The 20,348-nt window shown below is 51.6% G+C and overlaps 1 protein-coding gene across 5 annotated transcripts in view; it reads right to left on the bottom strand.

Moving 5' to 3' along the window:
- Positions 1-20,348, bottom strand: part of ZNF831 (zinc finger protein 831) — a 108,368-nt gene that overhangs the window by 29,499 nt on the left and 58,521 nt on the right. For 4 of the 5 annotated variants that reach the window (XM_040459793.1, XM_040459794.1, XM_040459795.1 and 1 more), the window contains one exon: positions 13,765-13,916. In XM_040459793.1, coding sequence (XP_040315727.1) covers positions 13,765-13,916 — 152 coding nt within the window. Of the gene's footprint in view, positions 1-7,937; positions 8,886-13,764; positions 13,917-20,348 lie in introns of those variants that run through there. The other variant, XM_040459796.1, reaches the window with a different exon arrangement.

The raw sequence follows: 20,348 nt of genomic DNA, 5'->3' as shown, positions 1-20,348 counted from the left end.
CCCCTGCCCTCTAATGCCAATCAGTGAGGGGGGCGGTGGGGGGTGGAGAGGCCGGAAATTAGCTGAGCTCATCCTGCACCGTGGCTCATACTGCCGACAGCCCCTCCCTGCCCAGACTGCCCATCCGAGGCTACCCGTGCCACCTTCCTGATCTTTCCACTGCTCTCACCCGCAGCCTGGGGTAAGGGCTGGCCGGGGCTTTTGCACCCATTTCTTCCCGGCAGGTAGTCAGGAGTAAAGCAAAAGTTCCAGTCCCTGAGTAGGGGTTAAAAAGAATAAGAACTTTATCGGATTCATGAGAAATCAAAGGAGACAAGAGGAGGCAGAAGGGAAACAGCGCAGTTAAGGGAGGGGGCGTCGCACATTAACTATGATTCAGAGACTCAAATGCACTGAGTTCATTTTTCAATCTGCCTTTAGCTAGGGGAAAAAAAATAAGGAAATTATAGAAAATTGAGAAACAAACATCTCCGAGAGTGCTGTGCACCCGGGGGTGCTTAATGAACACTTAATAATTTCAAACGCTGGTACTTAGAAAAATGGCTTTTGTCCATTCCCGGCACGCCAGGTGCCTCGTAGCAAAAAAGGGAGAGCTGGAAATGACGGAAAATGATCACTAATGTCTATGTGGAGGGGGCACAAAAATTACTTTTTCATGTCTCTGGAAGTTAAGGAAATAAACAAGCCAAAATGTTAAGAGTTTTAGCAAAGGAAAAACCTTGGAATTGAATTTGTGTGTCTTTTTCTCAACGTGTGCACTTGGGCAGGACTCCTAATTGGGATGGAGAACAGCCACCACGTCCCCCTGCCGACCCCACAGGGCCGCACTGAAACTCAGATGGGGAAAAACACTTGGAGGAAACTCTCCAAAGGCTCAAGCAGAAAGCAGTGCTCGTTGTTGGAACAGATTTCCTATGCTCCCTGCCAGCATCCAACGTTGGGGTGAAGGCCAGATCCCTAAGCAGAACCTGGGGCTGCCAGGGAGGCCTGAGATGGGGTGGGGCTGGGGCATCGAGGATTATCCCCATCCTTTTATCTTCTCCACCTTCAAGGGTCTCACCGGGAGGTGGGGGGGGGGGGTCACCTATGCAGCCACATGGCACAAATTAAATTGCCCCCACGATCTCCCCAAATGCCAGTGAAATTCACCATTCATGGACTCATTTCTTTGACTCATAGATGTCTTCTCCAGACCTGGGGTGAAAAGTCAGCCCCCCACAGAGGCCCCCACTGTCAGTCGTGATAGCCATCACACCCACAAAGTCCTTTATGGTTGACAAAGCACTTTCTACTCATCATCTCAGGTAGCTTGAGCCTCTCAACTGCCCAATGCGAAGATTCCTAGACTGGCTCGAGGGGGATTTCAAGGGCCAGGTGAAATGAATCAGTATAGGTGAACACCTCTGAGACCCATCTACACCCCCATTTTACAGATGAGGATGTGAAACAAAGACAAGGGATGACCCTTGCCCAAGAAGGTAGTAAGAGGGAAAGTCAGGACTCAAACAAATTCTTCTCAATCTAAAACCAAAATTTCTTCCCCAGTACCAGTCTTGGGCTAAAAAAAAAAGGCTAAGAAGGGGGCAGTACTGGGATTACGGGCTTTCTAAGGTCTATTACAAGGTGGCTGGGCAAGACGAGATGTCTAATGTAAGAGGGTACCTGTACACATGGATCCAATGAAAACAGAACTGTGCTCTCAAATTCTAGCTAGATTTCAAACCTAACCTCTCTCTGCCTAAAAGGGAGATTAGGAAAGAGTGGTCAGGCAGGTGTTAAAGGCAGAGTAGCATCAAAACCAGACTTTCTCCATATGTAATCAAGAGCCTTAAAGGGGAATGAAGAACAGAATTACTTCCTCATTATGATCTGATACATTCTAATGTTAGTCTACATGTCACTCGTGATTACTTCTCCTCTAGGCTCACCGTTCGTGCCACCATTCTGCCTCAACTTGCCACTAACACCCTGGTTAGAATGAATCCCCCAGGCTCACCTGTCTGTCTCCAAAACCAAAACCTGTCTCCTGAAGACCAGGTGTGGAGGTGGGGAGGGGACGACCCACCAGGGTGAGCCCCAAATCCTTGCTGATTGTGCACCCCCTCTGGAGGTCTGCTGGACACCAACACCAGAGATCATCGCTTCTCATTCTGCCTCAGCCTCTGATTCCATTTGGCTACTGGCTTCAGCATTACACGTAGAAAATTCTAGAACAAGACTCAGATTCCTTTTGGGGGCTCTTCCAACTCAAAGTTAAGAACGGTTTTCAGGAGGTCCTTCAAAAGGAGAACAGTCTCCATCTCAGGTTTGGGACTGAAGGTATGTCCATCTCTCTCTCTCTCTCTCAAACCCTTAGTATAAACACACGTTTACCTTGCAAATACCCGTATTTCAACTTCTCTTTAAATGACTCTGTCATCCTGCCCTCCCACCTCCCCAACGGAACCAGCCAGGAGCGCACTAGCCATTTTTGCCTTCCCACCTTCTGTTGGCGCGGAAATCAGAATTCAGAACGTGTCGCTCCGTTTCTACAGGAATCTATTAGTGACTGCCAAGGGAAACGCTTAGCATTTTAGATAAATAAGTAAATAGTAGTTAAGTGCTGTGCGCCCCCATTTCCAGCAGTTTAGTGTATGTGGCAAAATTTCTTTATGATGCACGGAGGGGAGAAAAGGTCTGCCGTCCCTCCCCTCTGCAGTGGGGGCCCGGGCCGAGGGGCCCTCGGGATGGGCGTCGGAAGCATCGCGGCCCCTCCTCGTCATGTTCCTGTTTATGCTAGCCTCCTCTCCCTTCTCGCTCCAGCCGGCCTTGTCAGAGTCCCTCATTTGGAAGCTTAATCATATCAGCGAGCTTACCGCATTGCATTTGTAATGACTTGTTTACCAGTCTGTGCCGGCTCCCTCTGCCAGACTGGGCTCTCCCTAAGGACAAGGGCCGCGTCATGCTATCTGCCTCTCTTCCTGCTCCCACACACTGCCTGGCACAGAGCAGGCCCCTGTAATCGCATGTGAACCCGAGGCTGTGTGACTCTAATCTATGCCACAAAGGTGTCTCCGTTCCCCAGTCCCTAAGCTCCTCAAGAAGAGGGCACACGGCATCGCCTGCCTCTCCCCTCTCCAGGGGCACACGGGGGCTCCACTGCTCACAAACATACGCCGCGCTGCGTTAAACCATGAGTGCGATGGTATGATTCGGACGTCTGTAGGGTTTACCTGCCTTGCCCTCTCTTCTCTGGAGGAACCAGCTCCCCTTCACCCTTAGCTGCCCTGGCAAAGGAGGCCCTGCCCATCCCTCCGCACAAAGACAGGTGAATGATCCACACCTGAATCCCCAGTGATCGGTTCAGGAGACACAGGGCCCCAACCAGGCCAGCAAGATTCGGTCTGGGGACTCGGGCCGGAGTGAGGCAGAGAGTGTGGACAGGCCGGGCAGACCCCGGAGGAGCCGATGCTGATGACCCAGAGAAAAGAGGGGCCAAGTGATGGAGAGAAACCGCGTCCTGATGGCAACGGCGGTACCTGTGGACCCAGCCAAGCCTGCGGCCATTGTCTTATGTGAGATGATGTTTTTGTCCAGGCCAGTTTCAACTGGGTCCCTTTTCCCTACATGCAGAGTCCTTCCTACAACTGAATGTGGAGAGAGCATGGAGCTCCGGTGGCCACATTTCAGAATAAGACAGCCGTGGTGCTGTCCGGGGATAACAGAAGCTTGTGAAGAGGAACACTGCCATTATATTGGCAGGTGCAGCTCTGTGAGCCTTCTCATTTTATCCTGGGAGTCTGGTCTGTGGCCCAAATCCCACACCAAGCCAGAAAGGGCCGAGAAATCCGTCTCTCGGGCTCCTGTTTATAATGCAGCGCAAAGACGCTGCTCGGCCTCTCACCAAAGCCTCACATATTACTGTTTGCTCTCTTGAGCTCCCCGGCGGCCTGAGCTTTCTGGGAGGCAGCTGAGTAACGCTTAGGGCCCAGCAGCCTGCAAATCAATTAATCTCTTCTGCAAATTGCTAACCGGGTCTAATGAATTGGCGAGGCACAGAGGAAGTCCTGCGTGGCTCTGTGTCCTTTGCAGTGACAGAGCTCTCTTGGAGCAGACTGAGACGTCATGCCTTGACTGAGGAACAAATCTATTAATATTTGGAGAGAACATCAAATTGTACCCGGTGGACTTAAAGTTGAGTCAAGAGAAACTCACTTCTCTGTGATTTAAAACAAAAACAAAGACAGTCTTCTCATCCCTCCATGTTTTTCCCTATTGGATAAGGCCAGCCTTCAGTGTGGTCTGTCTGGGCAAGGCCCCCACCCCACCCCCCACCCCCCCAGTCCCCAGTGGGCTGCCGGGTGGGGTGGGAAGGCCATGCTGTCCACGGGCACTGGAGGTAGCATCTTTTATGCATCCGAGGCACTTTTTTAAAAGTTGGAGAAGGTCAAGAAAAGAAGACAAACTCTGAAATGCTACAGGTGGGAATGTAAACTGGGAAGCAACCTGGAAAGATCAAAAATGTGCAACGTGGCCCCCAGAGGCCCAGGGATTCCTCTTCTCAGCTCTCCCTAGAGAAACGCTCTGCTCGGGCCGAGAACTATGGACAGCACGTCCCAGGGGAGTGACGCAACAGTGAAATGCTGACCGTGCCAGACTCCCCCTGATTAGAGCGGCTCCGTAACTCCGAGTGCTCCCACCCAGAGAGGCTCTATCCCCATCTGCAAGGTTGAGATAGGCCTCTCTGGATTTATTAACAGTGTGGAAAGCTATGGAATGTGGCCGAGTAAAATAAGCAAGTTGCACAACGAGATACGCATGTGGCCGTTATGTCAACCACGCACACGGGCACATGCACGCCTAACGGTCTGGCAGATTCCCTCGGAACAGCCGTTTCATCTGTGGCGGAACTGGCAACGGGGGTGGTGGCCATGGCGAACACCAGCCTTTTCCGCCACACTTTTTATGTGTTAAAGGAAGCATCACACGCATAACCAAAAACGAATAGTTCACTATTTCGTACCTCTAGGTGGAACATCGATTTTCCCCAGCTCTTTTCAAACACAAACGTGCCCAGCCCGTCTCCAGGGCCTTCCAGTCTGTTGTGTCCCGGTGTCCACTCCATCTGCCACAATCCTTGCTCCGCTCCGTGCCTGGAGCGATCTTTTTAGCACCCCCAGGGGACGGTCTCCCCACTGCCCTCCTCCCTGCACCCAAATCCTTCAGCAGCTCCCCGTCTCCCTCGGAAGCAAGATCAAGCCCCTTCCCCAATGTCTGCAAAGCCCCGAAGAGTGCCCAGCCTCTCGCTGCACCTGGGCTCAGGGTCTTTCTCACCACCCCTTTCCTCGGCAGGTCGCGTGCCATAGCAGCTTCCGCGTCGCTATCTGGGAGTCTCAGAAATGGGAGTATGAGGCTGCCCAGGAGGCCTCTGGCAACCCCTGTCCCCTACCCCCCAACGAGGAGGAGAAGGTAGAGGCTTCCAGGAAGGTCTGTGTAGGTGGGTCATCCCATGGCCTCTGCAGCCAACTCTGTTGAATGCAGAGTTTGAGTCTATACAAGTCAAGGCCTTGTAAAAGTTAAAGAAACACTAGACTAGGATGACACGAGTGGATGTTGGGGGGGGGGGCCCTTCCCTTTGTCAAGAAAAGGGCATTGCAGCCCACAAAGTCCCAGAGAGGGGCGACTCACAGCTTGGAGACAAAACTGAATCACACGGTGAGAGAGCGGTGCCCTTATAATCTCTCTGGCCAAGGAAGGAAGAAAGTCTCAACCGGGTGCTAATGTATTTCTAATGCCCCTCAAGACGTCACGGTCTCTTTCCAGCAGAGGGGCTCTTCCCAGGGCTCGTGGCCTTCTGCCCACAGCAGGCTGGAGCCAGGCTCTATTTACCATGAAACATTAGTGTTTTCATTCTGCAGTGCTCCCTCAACGGCATATGATGTTGGCTTCCCAACAGTTTCTCTTCAAAAGAAACGTATTTGTGTTTCTTCTGAGTTTCAAGGACAAGAGCAAATGTTCACAGGGGTGATGTACAGACGTGACGTTTCTGAAGGTGGCACATGAGTTCTGAGACTTTAGGAGACACTGTTGACCACCAGCTTCACCATCCGGGCGGCCTTCCGCAGAAGGAGCCCCTTATCACTAGTTTGCTGGAGGGATTAAAAGTGGCCGGGCCTCCGACGCTGAACGTGCCTTCTGGGTTTTGTTACTGGGACGGTTTCTGAAGTCTCGGTGTGAAACGCGGCCCCGAACTTCACCGTGTTTACGGCCATAGGCATGCTGGCTGCAGGAAACTGCAAAACCGTAAACACCATGTAGTTCTTAGAGCTCAATAAAACATCTCCCTCCGTCGATGTGACTTGGGATGTGTCATCCGGGCACAGGGCCACGCTCAGCTCCTCTTCGGTGTCCCAGTTTTAGCCTGTGCTCCGGCAGGAGCAGCACCACTGCCAACACGCCCAGCAAAACCCAAAGAATTACCCTCAACCACATCAGCGTTCTCCATTCCAGCCCACAAAGCGCATTTCTCAGGAAATCTACAAGAGCACTCGACAGCAAGGGATGCTCTGGTGTACCCCAGCTTTGGAGGAAACAGAACGGGTCTCAGTTAATGGAGCAGGCCCTCTGAGCACAAAGGAGTCCAACAATAAATAATAATAACAAAAGCTGATATGTCGGCAGCTAGAGAGAAAGGGATGTGCATATAAACACAGAAACAGGGCGAACCTAATTATGAGATTCGTTTCTGCAACCCAGGGGCAGGAAGTGTGATATTAGAACAGTAGTAGGGTGGCAGGCTCATGGGTTTTAAGCTCCCAGAGACTCGAAAGTCCCACTTGAGATGCAAACAGAATTCAATGATGTTGTGTTCGTCTCCACTGCAACCCGCGGGCGCCCGCCCCGCTTCGCCTATTCTGAAAAGAAAAGTATTCATTTCAGGGCAGTGACCTCATCAGGAGAAACGTATCAGGAATTGTGTAACCACAACAAAAGAGAATCGGGAGCTGCTTTCACTCAGGTGGTGTCATCCATTCTGTAGGGACATGTGGGTTTTTCACCTGCTTTTTCTGACGGAAAAACAGCCTTCGAGTGCGAGCATGTGCACGCACCTGCAAAGCTTCTCTTCTTAAGTGAGACCCCAACGCGGGAGGCGAAGAGTGGAGAAGCCGTTCTTGCGACAGGGGTCGGTGGCGAACTTCCCCCTACACGAGAAGAGATGGTCTTTTGCTGTCCTACACCAGCGGGTTCACGGTGGCACAGAGTAACTGCCCCCTCCCCAAGTCCCGAGCTGGCACCAGACAAGGGACACCACCCTCCGCCCCCACAGCAGGGCCCCATCACACATTTCACCTACGCTCAGGATTGTGAAACACTGCTCCCCACACCGCCCAGAAGGCACAACGCCAGGATCTTAATCCCCACCACGACAGACCGACCCACGAAGATGTCATAGCGGTCTTAGAGGCTTAATGCTAAAACCAAACGGCGAACGCTGTGTGGCAAAGCAGGGACACCATATCCTCACCGGCTCCTTAGACAGCTGGCTGTTCATCTTCAAACAGCCCGCGCAGACAGCCTGCCTCTCTTCTCGCCTTCCTGGACCTTGGTGGTGCTCAAACACCTCGTGCGTGAGAACTTCTGCTCTGAGTTCTAGGCAACAACACATTCTTGTAATTCATCTACAAAGCTTTCAAAGATAATTCTGACCACAGACTGTTTTGACCCAAGTGCTGGCTTTGGAAGTAAATCTCCCCGGTTAAGACTTAGTCCTATCTGTGGTGTCAGAGAGGTTAAAAGACATCAAAGTGAACATCTTCAGGTTCAAAGTCACCATCCCTTCCTCTCCAGAGCTTTCCTCTTGTACAAATGACGTGGCATCAGACAGACAGATAATCCTTAAGGTTGAAGGCAGTGGTGCCACAAAACTGAGTCCAGCAAGGGTAGGGGCTGGAAGTTGCTTTTTTAGATGAAAAGGTTTCTTTTATGAAGAAAATAACAAGTTTCTTTTGTTCCGCCTCGCTCACCGCCATCCAGACCAGACACCCTCTGGACTCTTCTGTTGTTGACGCCTCTCCAAAACACAATCAGACATGAAATCTGCAGATTGCCTGCGCCTTCCTTCGTTCTCCAAGAAGTTTTGGGGGCTGATTTGGATCAAGCTTTCAACGGGGCTGAGCCTCAAGGAGACCTCCTTCTGCTTGTTCGGTGGTTCGTTCAACAAACACCTACTAAGAACCCAACGCGACGTGAGGCACTGAGGCAAAGGCCGAGATGACCCATCAGCTTGGGAAACAGGGCCCGATTAACTCCAGTCTCTGCCACTGGGGAAAGATCACCTAAGATGAATTCATTCACCAAAGGGACGAAAACTTCATAGCAAATAGTGGGGAATTAAGGACTTTGAGAATTTCTCTTGCAACCAAAAGCTATGAAGATAAGCTGATGAACCTACAAAGATAAAAATAAACCTTCAAGGTGAGGGGTTGTAACAGCAAACTGGGAGCTAACTGCTAAAATCAACTAAGGTTAATCAAGTGCTAATGGGGTCAGAGTACATTTTTACACAAAACTGTAGAGCAGACCGATGGGCTAGTCTTGAGTTTACGTTTCCTCTCACAGGAAGATCAAGAGGGACTCCCCACCCCCCAAATGTTATAGGGCTTCCTCCGTTTTCCCAAGGCCTTCTCTTCACTCCCTGGTATGTACCTCACTCTGCTGGAACTACCTCCTCGGTTTCCTCTTGCTCATTTGTCATCTAGTCAGATTCTGTCAACGAGTTTCAACCAACCCAGTGGTCACTTCCATCGGCGTCATGAAAGGCTGCGCCCTGAGTGTGATGTGTGGTTTCACTTGGCAACCCATTTACATTATATTGTGAAAATTCTTCTGAAGGGCAGGGATGAGAGCTAACGGTGAGGAGAGAGGGACAGAGAGAAAGTGGTGTTGACAAAGGGTCTAAGTTTATAAGCAATTTATTGGAGAAGGGTTTCATCCTGTGATAATGGTCGTCTCCCCAGGCAACCTCTGAACTGAGGTGTCCCATAAAGAAAGTTTGGATTACAAGGTCTTTCCTCAAGTAGATGTGCACTCTCCTTGGGATATTCATGCAAATCCTTTCCATGAGGAGCCCTGAGTTTCTAAGATTAACCCCACCTAACATCACAGCTCCACCTTGATCCTGAAGTAAATGTGACTGAAGAAGTTCTCTGAGGAAAGCGTGAAATTCCTGCCCACGGACAGTCACGTTTAGCCAGGCTGTCTGGTAACCTGTTGCCACTTGGTATTTAAAAAGAAACTTCCAGCCTCCCCTGTCCCCTTGCTGGAAACCTGGATGGGACAGACCACTGAATTCAGGTTTCAAAAAAAGACTCCGTTCTCAGGAGGGTCTCAAAGACTCCAATCACTCTAAAAATTTATAAATTAGGTCTTTATCCTTCATAACTCCTCTGGCCTTCTGCCTGCAGATGACTTCACTGCCAAGCCATCTGTTAATTCCAGTGATTAGTACCAAGCTATCAGAATAGTTTACAGAGGAGGGAAATTAACCATCCTTTAAAAAAATATTTTTCAAAAACATTCTCTTCCTCTCCTCTTCATAAGTTGTTGACAGGAAGATTCGCCAAAAATGAAGGCGACTAAGAGTCAGTTACAGCATCTTATTTCGGCCCCTGGACACAAGTATTCTTGCCTACTTAATTTAAGAGGTTTCACTGATTCTACTTGACCTACGAGGATCAGGACCAAAGATTTTCCCTACCTTTTAATTGGGAAATTCGGCCCCCCGCCCCCCCCGCCCCAAAGACCCTTTCCAATTTCTTTGTTGGGTTTCATCAAGTCCCCCCAAGTTACAGCCCCTCAGGCACCCAAACTAGATGATTCTATCGCTGTCCCGCCACGGAAAACAGGTCCTCCTTCCCCCTGGACCCTGCAAAAACAAAAACAAAAACCAAAACCACGTACACAGCTGCATGCATTCACGAGCACACTGGTGCACACACACACGCACACACATGCACAGACATGGCGAGGTCAGCTCCCTCACTTAGAAGCCAGCCCTGATCTCTCCATGCGGGGCCTGCCAGGTCAAAGGATGGGAGAAAGCTATTTGTCCATGGTGGACGACCGAGGCCCATCGTCAGGCTCCTAAGAAGTCACGGTACTTTTCTTCAAACACCCAACACTCAGAGAGCCTGTCACTCCTCTGTGAAATGCCGGTATGAGCAAGTGGTGGCAAAAAAATTCCCAAGCCCCTTTGATTTCCAGGAGGTATTTATTTTAGCGCACTCGCCACCCTCCAACTCAGCGTTGTCCAGCACGACCTGTCCAGCCCGCGCTTGCTGCTTTACCCAACCAGCCATCCCTGTTCACACTCTGACACTTCAATGAGGGACAAGGGGTGATTAATACTCCCTGGGCAAACGCTCAGCCCACATCCCGCAGGCTCACACCTGCTCTTAACGGACATCCACCACGTTCTTCCTAATTGCAGGGGAGGGAGCCCTCTGAAACGGGCACCAGTGACCCAGGCCTCTGGCTCAATCCACTTCTCAAATAATAAACACGAAAGCATTTGTCACCACTCTGGGCTATCGCTGGGACATCATAATACCTCTGTGTGGGCTACGTCCCCCGGGGGGGGGGGATCTTAAATATGAATGTCCCCTCATTGTGCCCCAGTTTGTTCTGAAGCTTTGGTATGAAAAGCTCACACCGAGATAAGAAGTATACAGAAGTGGGATTTCTCCCAACATGCAGAGAGTCTCGAGATCCCCTCCGGGAGCCCATATGGATAGGAACAGACCCTTCCCCCCTACCCCAAGGATGAGAGAAGCTTTTAAAGGGAAGGAGGAGTAAAAGGGACAATGAAAGGTCAGACGCTTCCCAACTGGTGTCCCTGCTCACACTGGGGCCCCCAGGGTCACCATGAGCACTCCGGTACGTGTGCAAATTAGGAGGAGGCGCCCATTTCCGCTGGTGGACTGTGACAGGGAGGGAGAGGGGAGCCGGGGCTCCCTGCTTTGGTCTGACAGCCCCACAGAGTGCAAGGCTGGGCAAACCGGGCAGCTGCTGGCACAGTCCCCGTGGTCCTACGCAGCGGGCCTGCCCGCACCCTCCCCAGCCTGCCCCTGGGCTTCTCCCTAAAGAAGAGCCGATGGGTCCCCTGGCCCAACACACCCGTCCTGGTATTGAAGCCACTTGGAGCCGCTTGGACGACTGTTCCCCCAAGTGGGGAACAGGCCCGGCCGCTGGTGGGCTGCACGACTCCCTCTTAACGACTATGCGCCAGTTTGGTTTACAAAAGAACGTTCCTGCCTCAACTCTTCGCACACAATAAGAGCACACTTGATGTGCGTCCCTCGACACCGAATGTCCACATGTGCCACTCCTTTTTTTTCACCTAGAAACACATTTTAAGGTCGCTTCCGTTGGCTCACAGACAGGGGGAGAATCGTAGAAGCCAAGCCGTTCAACGATGGCCCCCAAAATGGTACGTCCGAGTCCCAACTGCCAAACACGTGACTGTGACCTGACTCGGACAGAGTCTTTGTGGGTATAATTAAATTGAGACTCTTGAGTGAGATCATCCTGGATTTGGGAGCGGCCCTAAACCCCACAACAGGTATACTTACAGGGGGAAGACACGGGCGGTGGGAGGGGTGGGGAACCTGATCCACAGAAACACAGGGGAGAAGCCCAGGTGTCGACAGAAGCAGAGGCTGGACAGACACAGCCAGGGGACGCCTGAGCCACCAGAAGCTGGAAGAGGCAGGAAGGCTCCTCCCCTACAGCCTTTGGAGAGAGTGTGAGGCAACCGGCCTCCACAACCGTGAGAAAAGTAATCTTTGTTGTTTTAAACCACCAAGTTTGTGGCGACTTTTTCAGGTGGTGCCCAAGGGAGGCACCGCCCCAGTGACCGTCTCCCGCCTCCCACCGGGGCCCGGCGCGCACTGGCCCATCTGGGCTGTCTGCCCTCTCCGGAGTCTGCGTTCTTGCCCCCGAGCCCGTCCTCACCACCCGCCAGTCCAGAAAGCTTCTGTTCTACTCTCCCTACATCTGCCTTTCCGGACGAAACCCCTCGTCTCTCAAGAAAACTCCCCCAACGCTGACCTTGTCCTGTGCAGACAACGAAAACACCTATCACCGCGTGCCCCGCGCTCACTGGGCGCTCAGCCCACGCCGGTTTTTACGGAGGTAGGCTTGTCGTGCCTGGCAGATAATGACAAGCGGCATTTATCAGCCGCCGTGGGGGCGGCACGGTGCCCAGCGGATCCTCATGTGGAGCCTTCGTCGACGGCCTAGCTGTGCAGGCACAGACCCCCAGTGTGATCTGAGCGAAGGGCGAACAGCTAGCGTGTGTGTCGTCACCCGTCACCACAGCAGGGACCGCTGTCCTCTTCAGGGCAGAGTGTGCTCGCTGCTCAGCAGCACAAACGTGGCCCCAGATGTGAGTCTCCCGCGGCAGCCCGGTTTCGCCGTCTTTAAGGTGCTGGGAGACAGCTGGTGGGAACGTTCTGCAGTTTGGGATAACTGGCAGAGTTCCGGGGGGTTCTGGTGGGTTCTGCGGGGGGGGGGGGGTACCACACAACCAAATCCCTCCGGGCAGTTCCCCGGGCCGCACTGATGGAGGAGGAAAGTAATGGAGTTGGGGATGTGGACATCCACTGGAAGAAAGGGTAAAGCTGGGCAACCTGAGGCATTCGCCCACCGCCCCGCCCCAGCCCAGCCTCTCCCACGTGATTTTAACCCTTGATGTTCCATAGCAAAGACAATGTATTTCCTGGCCAACCAGTGGAACAAACACCTCGATTTAAATTCTCACCAAGAAAAAAAAAAAATAAATTCTCACCAAGAAACAAGCCACAAGGAACCCTTGTCCTGGCCTACGGGAGAGGGCTTTAGGGCCTGGGGGATGGGGGGGGAGGGAGAGGAGGGGACCACAAAAGGGCCACCCACCTGCAGGGGGCACTGGTGCTACACAAAGGTGGAGGGGGAGGTGCCCCAGCCAACTCTCCCCAGGGACCAAAACCTCAGCCATCAGACACAGCCCAGGGTCAGCCCTTGAGCCAAAGAGACAATAACCAGCCACAAAAGGATGGTAATTCAGTCACTGCTGGCCAGATGGGACCCTGCAACCTTTCCACAGACGACCTTCATTTTTCCCAGTCGACACCTTGCAAACGAGACTAAGGCCGGGCGCGTTATTGCTGGGGAGGGGGAGAGAGGAGGGGGAACGGAGGTCCAGAGAAGCTGAGTGATTTGCCCTGATTGCCCAGTGATTACGGCTTAAAATAGTCCTTTTTCCAGGAAGCACCGCCCATTAGTTCATCCTTGGTTTGTTTCTGGGCATGACGAGGCGCCTCTGACGGCTTGCGTGTGAGCAGCTCTGGTGCGTCGTCGCCACTCATCTTTCTAGTCCACACGGACGTGCAAGCCCCCCGTGGACCCACCGCAGAGAATCGAGTGGACTTCCGTCTCAAAGACGGGGTCCCCAAGAGTTCTGACTCACGTTTTCGAGGTCCCGGGAGAATCTGCACGCAGCGCAGGGCCCGGCACACCTGGCCGGCGCTGAAGGATGTGTGCCCACTTCTCAATATCTCAATGTTCTCCCCGCTACTTTGGGGTCACGGTGACTATCCCCTAGTTGTCACACTTGAGTCCTCACACCTTCAGGGCTCTTGAGGGCACAGCTGGCTGGCTGTTGCCCACCCTGCATCCCCAGCATCTGACGAGGGGCCTGGGCCCTTGCTGTGCCCAGTTGGGACTCACCTCCAAGGAGAACATTACCTGCCGTTTCTGAAGAAGGCTTCCTGGGGGTCCTGCGTGGGCCCAGCCCCTCGAGTGGGGGGAGGTGGCGGTCTTTCCTCAGCACCCTGGGTGGCCTGTGCAGGCCGCCTCCTCTCAGCTGAACGCGGCTCTGTAAGAAACCCCCTCTGCGCCTGTGGGACAGAGAAGCACACGTGTGGTGAATGGTCTTGAGAACGTGTGCCCGGGAGCCCACGCACAGACACTGATAAAGGCGAGGCTCAGACAATGAACCCCAAGTCCCCGTGGGGCGCCCGGCAGAACACAAGGCCTCCACCTCTGAGCAGCCTGTCAGCTCGGAAACTCCTCGTCCTTCCTCCCACCGTCTCCCCCGCTATGACACGGGGCTAGATTGTTGTAGGGACTAAATGAGATAGTGCTTACGAAATGCTTTCCATGCGACTTCGCACAGAGCAAACGCTCAGCGAAGGTTAGCGGCTGTGTAATGAAACACCGAATCACATGGGCTTGACTGCTTAACAGGCAAGCTTCTCAATACAATTCCCTGCAATGATGGAAATGTTCTAGAATCTGCACTGACCATAGAGTGGCCACGCACCACGGGCGGCTACTGAGCATTTGAAATGTAGTTAGTGTTTCTGAGGAACTCACGTTGACACTTTATTTCATTTTACTGAATTTAAATCACCACGTGTGGCGAACGGCTACTGCCTTGGACACCGTGGGCTCAGAGGGCCGGCTTTGGAAACATGGGCATCGTAGACTTGCCATGCGGAGAAGCCCTTCCAGTGGTCTCATCCCCAGAAACAGTATTCACATCCCAGTGGGAGGACACGACAAGGGTTGAGAAAGAAAATACTAGGCCTTACACTTATTTGTATCCAGACTTTCTTGGATCTACAGCTGTACGCCCTTTTTAATATACATAATACATTAGTGGAGTAAAACGAACACGTAATTCCTAGGTAAACAATCGCGCATTTATTAGGATATGCAACCGAAAGCAGACCAGCGAGCTGGTCCCGTGCCACCATTTTGCAGGCGAAAGAACCAAGACGCAGAGCAGCTGCCGTGTCGCCCTATGATACGCAAGACCGCGTAGCCAAGTGGGGCCAGACCCTTGATCCGGCGGCCCGCACCGTTTCACCCAGGCCGCCATCAGCGGTCAGCTCTTCGAAAAGACCTCCGCACTGCCTCTCCCTGCCCACTTAAGTAACAAGGACGGCCTCTCTTTTACAAGCCCCAGTTCACAAGAACCCTACTCCCAGACACTCTTCAGTCTGGGGCGAAGGTGAGGCGACCTGCTTGGCCATCTTCCTTTCTCATCTGTCTGAGCCGCTGCCAGCTTCCAGCTGCAATCCCCTAATCATCAGCGCCGCTCACAGAATTTTAAGTAAGATCTGCAGAATGCTGTATTCTCTTAGGAGCTGATTTTTATGGCACCAACAATGAGAAAGTGACTTTTTGTTCGTCTTTCTGCAGTCTACGCATTTGGGAGAGGCTCGGCTACCTCCCTGGCCTTGGACAGGGGCTGTCATCCCCCAGGGGGCCCTGCCTTGTTCTCTGAAGCAGTCGCCCCTGCTTGTCAAGACCACAGGTTCCTGAAAGAGCTATCTGAGCCAGGGTGGGGAGCTAATCACAAGCCCCAGAACCAGTCAGGGCTCCTGCTGGGCCCAGACAGAGAGTGATTTCAAAGTGTAGAGACAAAGGGAGGGAGGAGGGTGGGGCGATGCGGGGAGGATTCTTCTCTGTGTGCTGTGGGTCACCTTTACCCCAAGCCAGTGGGTGACTGCCACAAGCCTTCAGGCGTTAAGAAAGGCACAGTTTGAACTGCAGAGAGGTTTTGCTTTTGGAAAACGGCCTAGTGAGGGACTGCAGTCAATGAAAATAACTAGGAGACTGAAGAGTCCCAGCCCCTGAACCCAGCTCTCATTAAGGTGGAATCTGGGCCCCCTTTGGCCCTCATGGGGGACTGCCTTTGGAGCAGTATTTGATTTGGTCACGGTCACGGGTCTGCTTCTCCCACCCCTGGGCTCTCTCAGAACGTTCTGCGTGCAGCCCCTCATGGAGCGCCGTCCTCTGGGCACGGCCCCCGGGGGGGGGGGGGGGGGGGGGGGCAAGCCTGTCACCATCACCCAGGCCTCCTGCAGTTTAGCAGATGCCACGAATGCCCGTCTCGACCGCCTCCCCCCACCGCTCCAGATGCTGGGGTGTTGTGTTGGCTGCTGGTGACTCACATCTACCCCCTTCTCGAGAGGACTGCCCTTGGCTGACGGGAGCCATCTCGCCTAGAGAAGCCTGGGAGAGCCTGCACACACCCCAGGAAGGGCCCCTGGCCACTGGCAGCTGCAGGGGGTGATAGCTCGGCCCCTGTGTCCCGTGGTGGCCACTCTCTAGGGCATTCCACACTCCAGAGCCCCCCGTGGGATCAGGCAGGACTGGACACTCAATGCCACACCCCGCTTAGTCCTTCCCTTGCCCTGGTCTGCTTCTCTCACTCCTGAGAGCCCTCCCTCCGCAAATCACCTGTCCAGGAATGCCCATCTCGGGCTCTGCTTCTAGGGAGCCCGACCCCACACACGTGATTCGCATGTTTCCCGTCTCCTCTAACCCCCATTTGCCTACTTTCCCCCCAGAGACGCTCACTCAGATACGTCTGACAAACATCCTTGGATACGCGAGGATCCTTATAAATACGTGGTGTCACTTTTGCGCGTGACATTGTCCCATGCTTTTTCCCGCTGTGGTTTTACTCAAGGCTACCTTTTTACACCCTATCTAGGTTCCTGTATTTACGTCTAATTTGCTGTTAGCTGACCTGTAGAGTGGTTTACAGGGTTTTTAATAAGCTGCCACTTAAGGTCCAGATTTTAAATTGAATTCCTATATTCAGTGTACCCTCTGCCCTCTCGGTCTCTCCAGAGGTCTGCCTTCAAGAGCCACCATTACTGACACACGAGATCGGCACAACGTTTTTGTTTATAGGCCTCATGGAAAACTGCTCAGAACAAAAAAGCCTTCTTGCCCCGCATCCGCTCCGGTGGGGACACCGGTGCCTGGTTAGCCAAGGTCAAGAGCTCAGGGGACACCAGTTTTAACTAGAGTTCAGTGAGAAGCTCTCCAAAGGAGGCAGGGTGAGGTTTTTGAGGCCGGCTGAAAGCCACCGGCCACCCTGCCTCCTCCAACCACACCCTCCCCACCCCACACACACTCACTGCCCCTTTGATCAGCCAAGTCTGAGGGGCGGAAGGCGGATCCGAGGAGAGGGTCTTACACGTTCATCCCGGGGGGTGGGGGCAACATGTGCTGTCATATCATCCCTTTCGTTTCATCCCACAGGGAACGAAGCAAAGCGATCGGAAGTGGAGGCAAGCAGACCTCAGTGTCCCGCTAAGCAGAACACTGTGGTCAAAGCTTCCAGGGCCTTGGTGACTGTGACAGAGGGTCTCAGCCAGGTGTGGTGGCAGCCACCACACCTCGTTTGTGTCTCCACCTCACCTCGGAGACCGTGCCATCACTCCTGAGAGCCCTACCTCGTTGACCAAGGAAACTCGGTCGGGACCGAAGTGAGCAATCCCCCGCCTCGGACAAATAAACGCCCGCTTTACAAGGAAAAATGTCATTCTCGGCACCCAGTTTTCTCTCCGCCCCGCACCTTCGATGACTCACATGTACCTTGGGGTCTGCGGTGCACGCCTCCCCCAGATGACCCCCAATGCCTTCCTCGCTCACGCCGACCCACTCGGGACTTGACAGCTCATTGTTCCGTTCGGCAGAAGCTTCACAGAACGAGCGTTTCGTGCTTCATACGGCACTGGCCACGGTTACAAATGAATCAATAAAACCCAACTCCATGGTCCAGCACTCGCTTTGGGCACGGCGGAGGCGCGGTCTGTGGGCACTCTGGACCTCTATGCCTCTGATTAATGTCAGCGCAATTAGGCATCCAAGTACGAACTTGCTACATTTTTCCATTTCCACTCTGAGAACAGATCCTGCATTTTCTAATCTCTCTCCTTTAGCTCATGGACTTTCCTTAATGAAAACAACCTCTTCCATTACAGTGTGGTATTTGAAGTAGGGAACAAACAAAGAGACAAATGACATCTAATGGAGGACCCAGAAATGAACTGTGGGTAGGAGTGGGAAGTGAAAATACAGCAAATAGGTGAGAAAAAAAAAGGGAGGGGGGGGGAATCAATCCGGAGGTCTGCAAGCTTTTTGTATCAAGGTCCAGACAGTAAATATTTTAGATTTTGCCGACCACATACCATCTCTACCACACATTCTTTACATATGTAACCTTTTAAAAATGTAAAAACCACCTCTAGCTCTCAAGGGCATACAAAAACCGGTCAAAAGTCGAGTTTGACCGATGGTCCGTAGGTCTCTGTGTGGACAAAAGTAAAAATAAATCCTTCCTTACATTGATATGTATACAGAGAGAACACAGGGGAATATCTTTCTGTGTCTGTGACACCGGGAGAGTGAGTGTAAGGAAAGACCTCTTAGACAAGACCAAAAAGCAATGCTCATAAAGGACAAGGCCGTTCCACCTGACTAGTATCAACATATTCACGTTCTCGATGATGAAAAGAAGTCCACTTGCAACCGTGCAGCTGGCGAGTTACTCTGGCTGACTACTACCACACTCACCTTTACACTGAAAACAAGTAAAAATGCAGATTGAAGTATAAAAATGTTCAAAACTTTATATTTAAAGTTCAAAACCCAAGTGAAAACGGAAACCTAAAAGGAGAGTTTTCATCTTGAGAGCATTTGCCAAACAAACCAGGTGAGCTTGATCTTGTGTTTTTATTTTTTAATTTTTTTTTTAACATTTATTTATTTTTGGGACAGAGAGAGACAGAGCATGAACGGGGGGAGGGGCAGAGAGAGAGGGAGAGACAGAATCGGAAGCAGGCTCCAGGCTCCAGCCCAGAGCCCGACGTGGGGCTCGAACTCATGGACCGTGAGATCGTGACCTGAGCTGCAGTCGGAGGCTTAACCGACTGAGCCACCCAGGCGCCCCTTGATCTTGTGTTTTTATGGTCTGGGGAAGGGGGGCGGTAGAGGGAGCAGGATTCAAACCCAAACCCAGAACCTACCCTGGGAACCCTAGAGGCACCCAACGTCTGTACTCCTGCAAAAACTGAGACCTCAGAGGGCCGTACCCTTGATACAAGGGTGAATTAGAAATAAACACCCTATCCCCACCACCTTCCCCGGGGGACACTGAAAAACTCCACTCTTATCACTAAGTGACTAAGTGAAGGGGGCAAAAGTCTCTTCCGTTAATTTTATGACAATAAGACGGTCTTTTCATGGGTTTGCAATCTGAATTCATACCACACATGACACAAAAAAGCCTAAAACTAAGAATTTTACTTAAAGTAGTGCCCAGTACATGCCTTCAGGCACCTAGTGGGTGGGTGGGTGGGGGGGTATTACTGGAGAAACCTACCTCCAACCCAAGTCCCAAAGTTCCAGAAATCTCAGCTCACCATCAAAAATCCAAAAACAAATAAGGAAATAAGTTCCTGCAAGCGAGAACTAATACCTAAAACAGAGTCAGACGTGCCACAACTTTCTATACTGACATTATCAGATGTAAAAAATTAAGTGTGTTTTTAGAAAAGGTTGAAAATAAGAGCAAAGATTATAGAACTTAAAAAAAACCCTAAAATTCATATGGAACCATAAGAGACTCCAAATAACCAGAGCAATCTTGAGCAAGAACGAAAGAGCAGGCAGCATCACACTTACTGATTTTAAAATATATTACAGGGGCGCCTGGGTGGCGCAGTCGGTTAAGCGTCCGACTTCAGCCAGGTCACGATCTCGCGGTCCGTGAGTTCGAGCCCCGCGTCAGGCTCTGGGCGGATGGCTCAGAGCCTGGAGCCTGTTTCCGGTTCTGTGTCTCCCTCTCTCTCTGCCCCTCCCCCATTCATGCTCTGTCTCTCTCTGTCCCAAAAATAAATAAACGTTGAAAAAAAATATTTAAAAAATATATATATATATATATATTACAAAGCTACAGTCATAAAAATATTATGGCACTGGCATAAAAATGGATATATCAACTAATGGAACATAACAGAATGCGATAAAGAGCCCAGAAATAAACCCACACGTCTATTGTAAGCTGATTTTCAACAAAAGCGGCAAGAATATACAATGGGAAAATGAGTCTCTTCACAAAATAGGGCCAGGAAAACTGGACGTCCACATGCAAAACAGCGAAATTGGACCCTTACTTTATATCATACACAAAAATCCAATCAAAATGGTTTAAAGACTTAAACTGCAACTGTAACACTCTTAAAAGAAAAACATAGGGGGAAATCTTGATATTGGCCTTGGCAATGATTTCCTGGATGTGATATCAAAGGCAACAAAAACAAAAATCACCAGCTGGGACCACATCAAACTAAAAAGCTTCTGCACAGCAAAGAAAATCATCAACAAAATGAAAAGGCAACCTACAGAATGGGAGAAAATATTTGCAAACCATATATTTGAGAAGAGGTTAATACCCAAAATATATAAGGAACTTCTGCAACTCAATGGCAAAAAAAAAAAAAAAAAAAAAAAAAAAAAAAAAA

This window comes from Herpailurus yagouaroundi, unplaced genomic scaffold (assembly GCF_014898765.1).
Source record: "Herpailurus yagouaroundi ecotype Mexico unplaced genomic scaffold, PumYag 246, whole genome shotgun sequence".
NCBI lineage: Eukaryota > Metazoa > Chordata > Mammalia > Carnivora > Felidae > Herpailurus > Herpailurus yagouaroundi.
The sequence above is the reverse complement of the archived record's forward strand: the minus strand, read 5'-3'. Positions and strand labels throughout refer to the sequence as shown.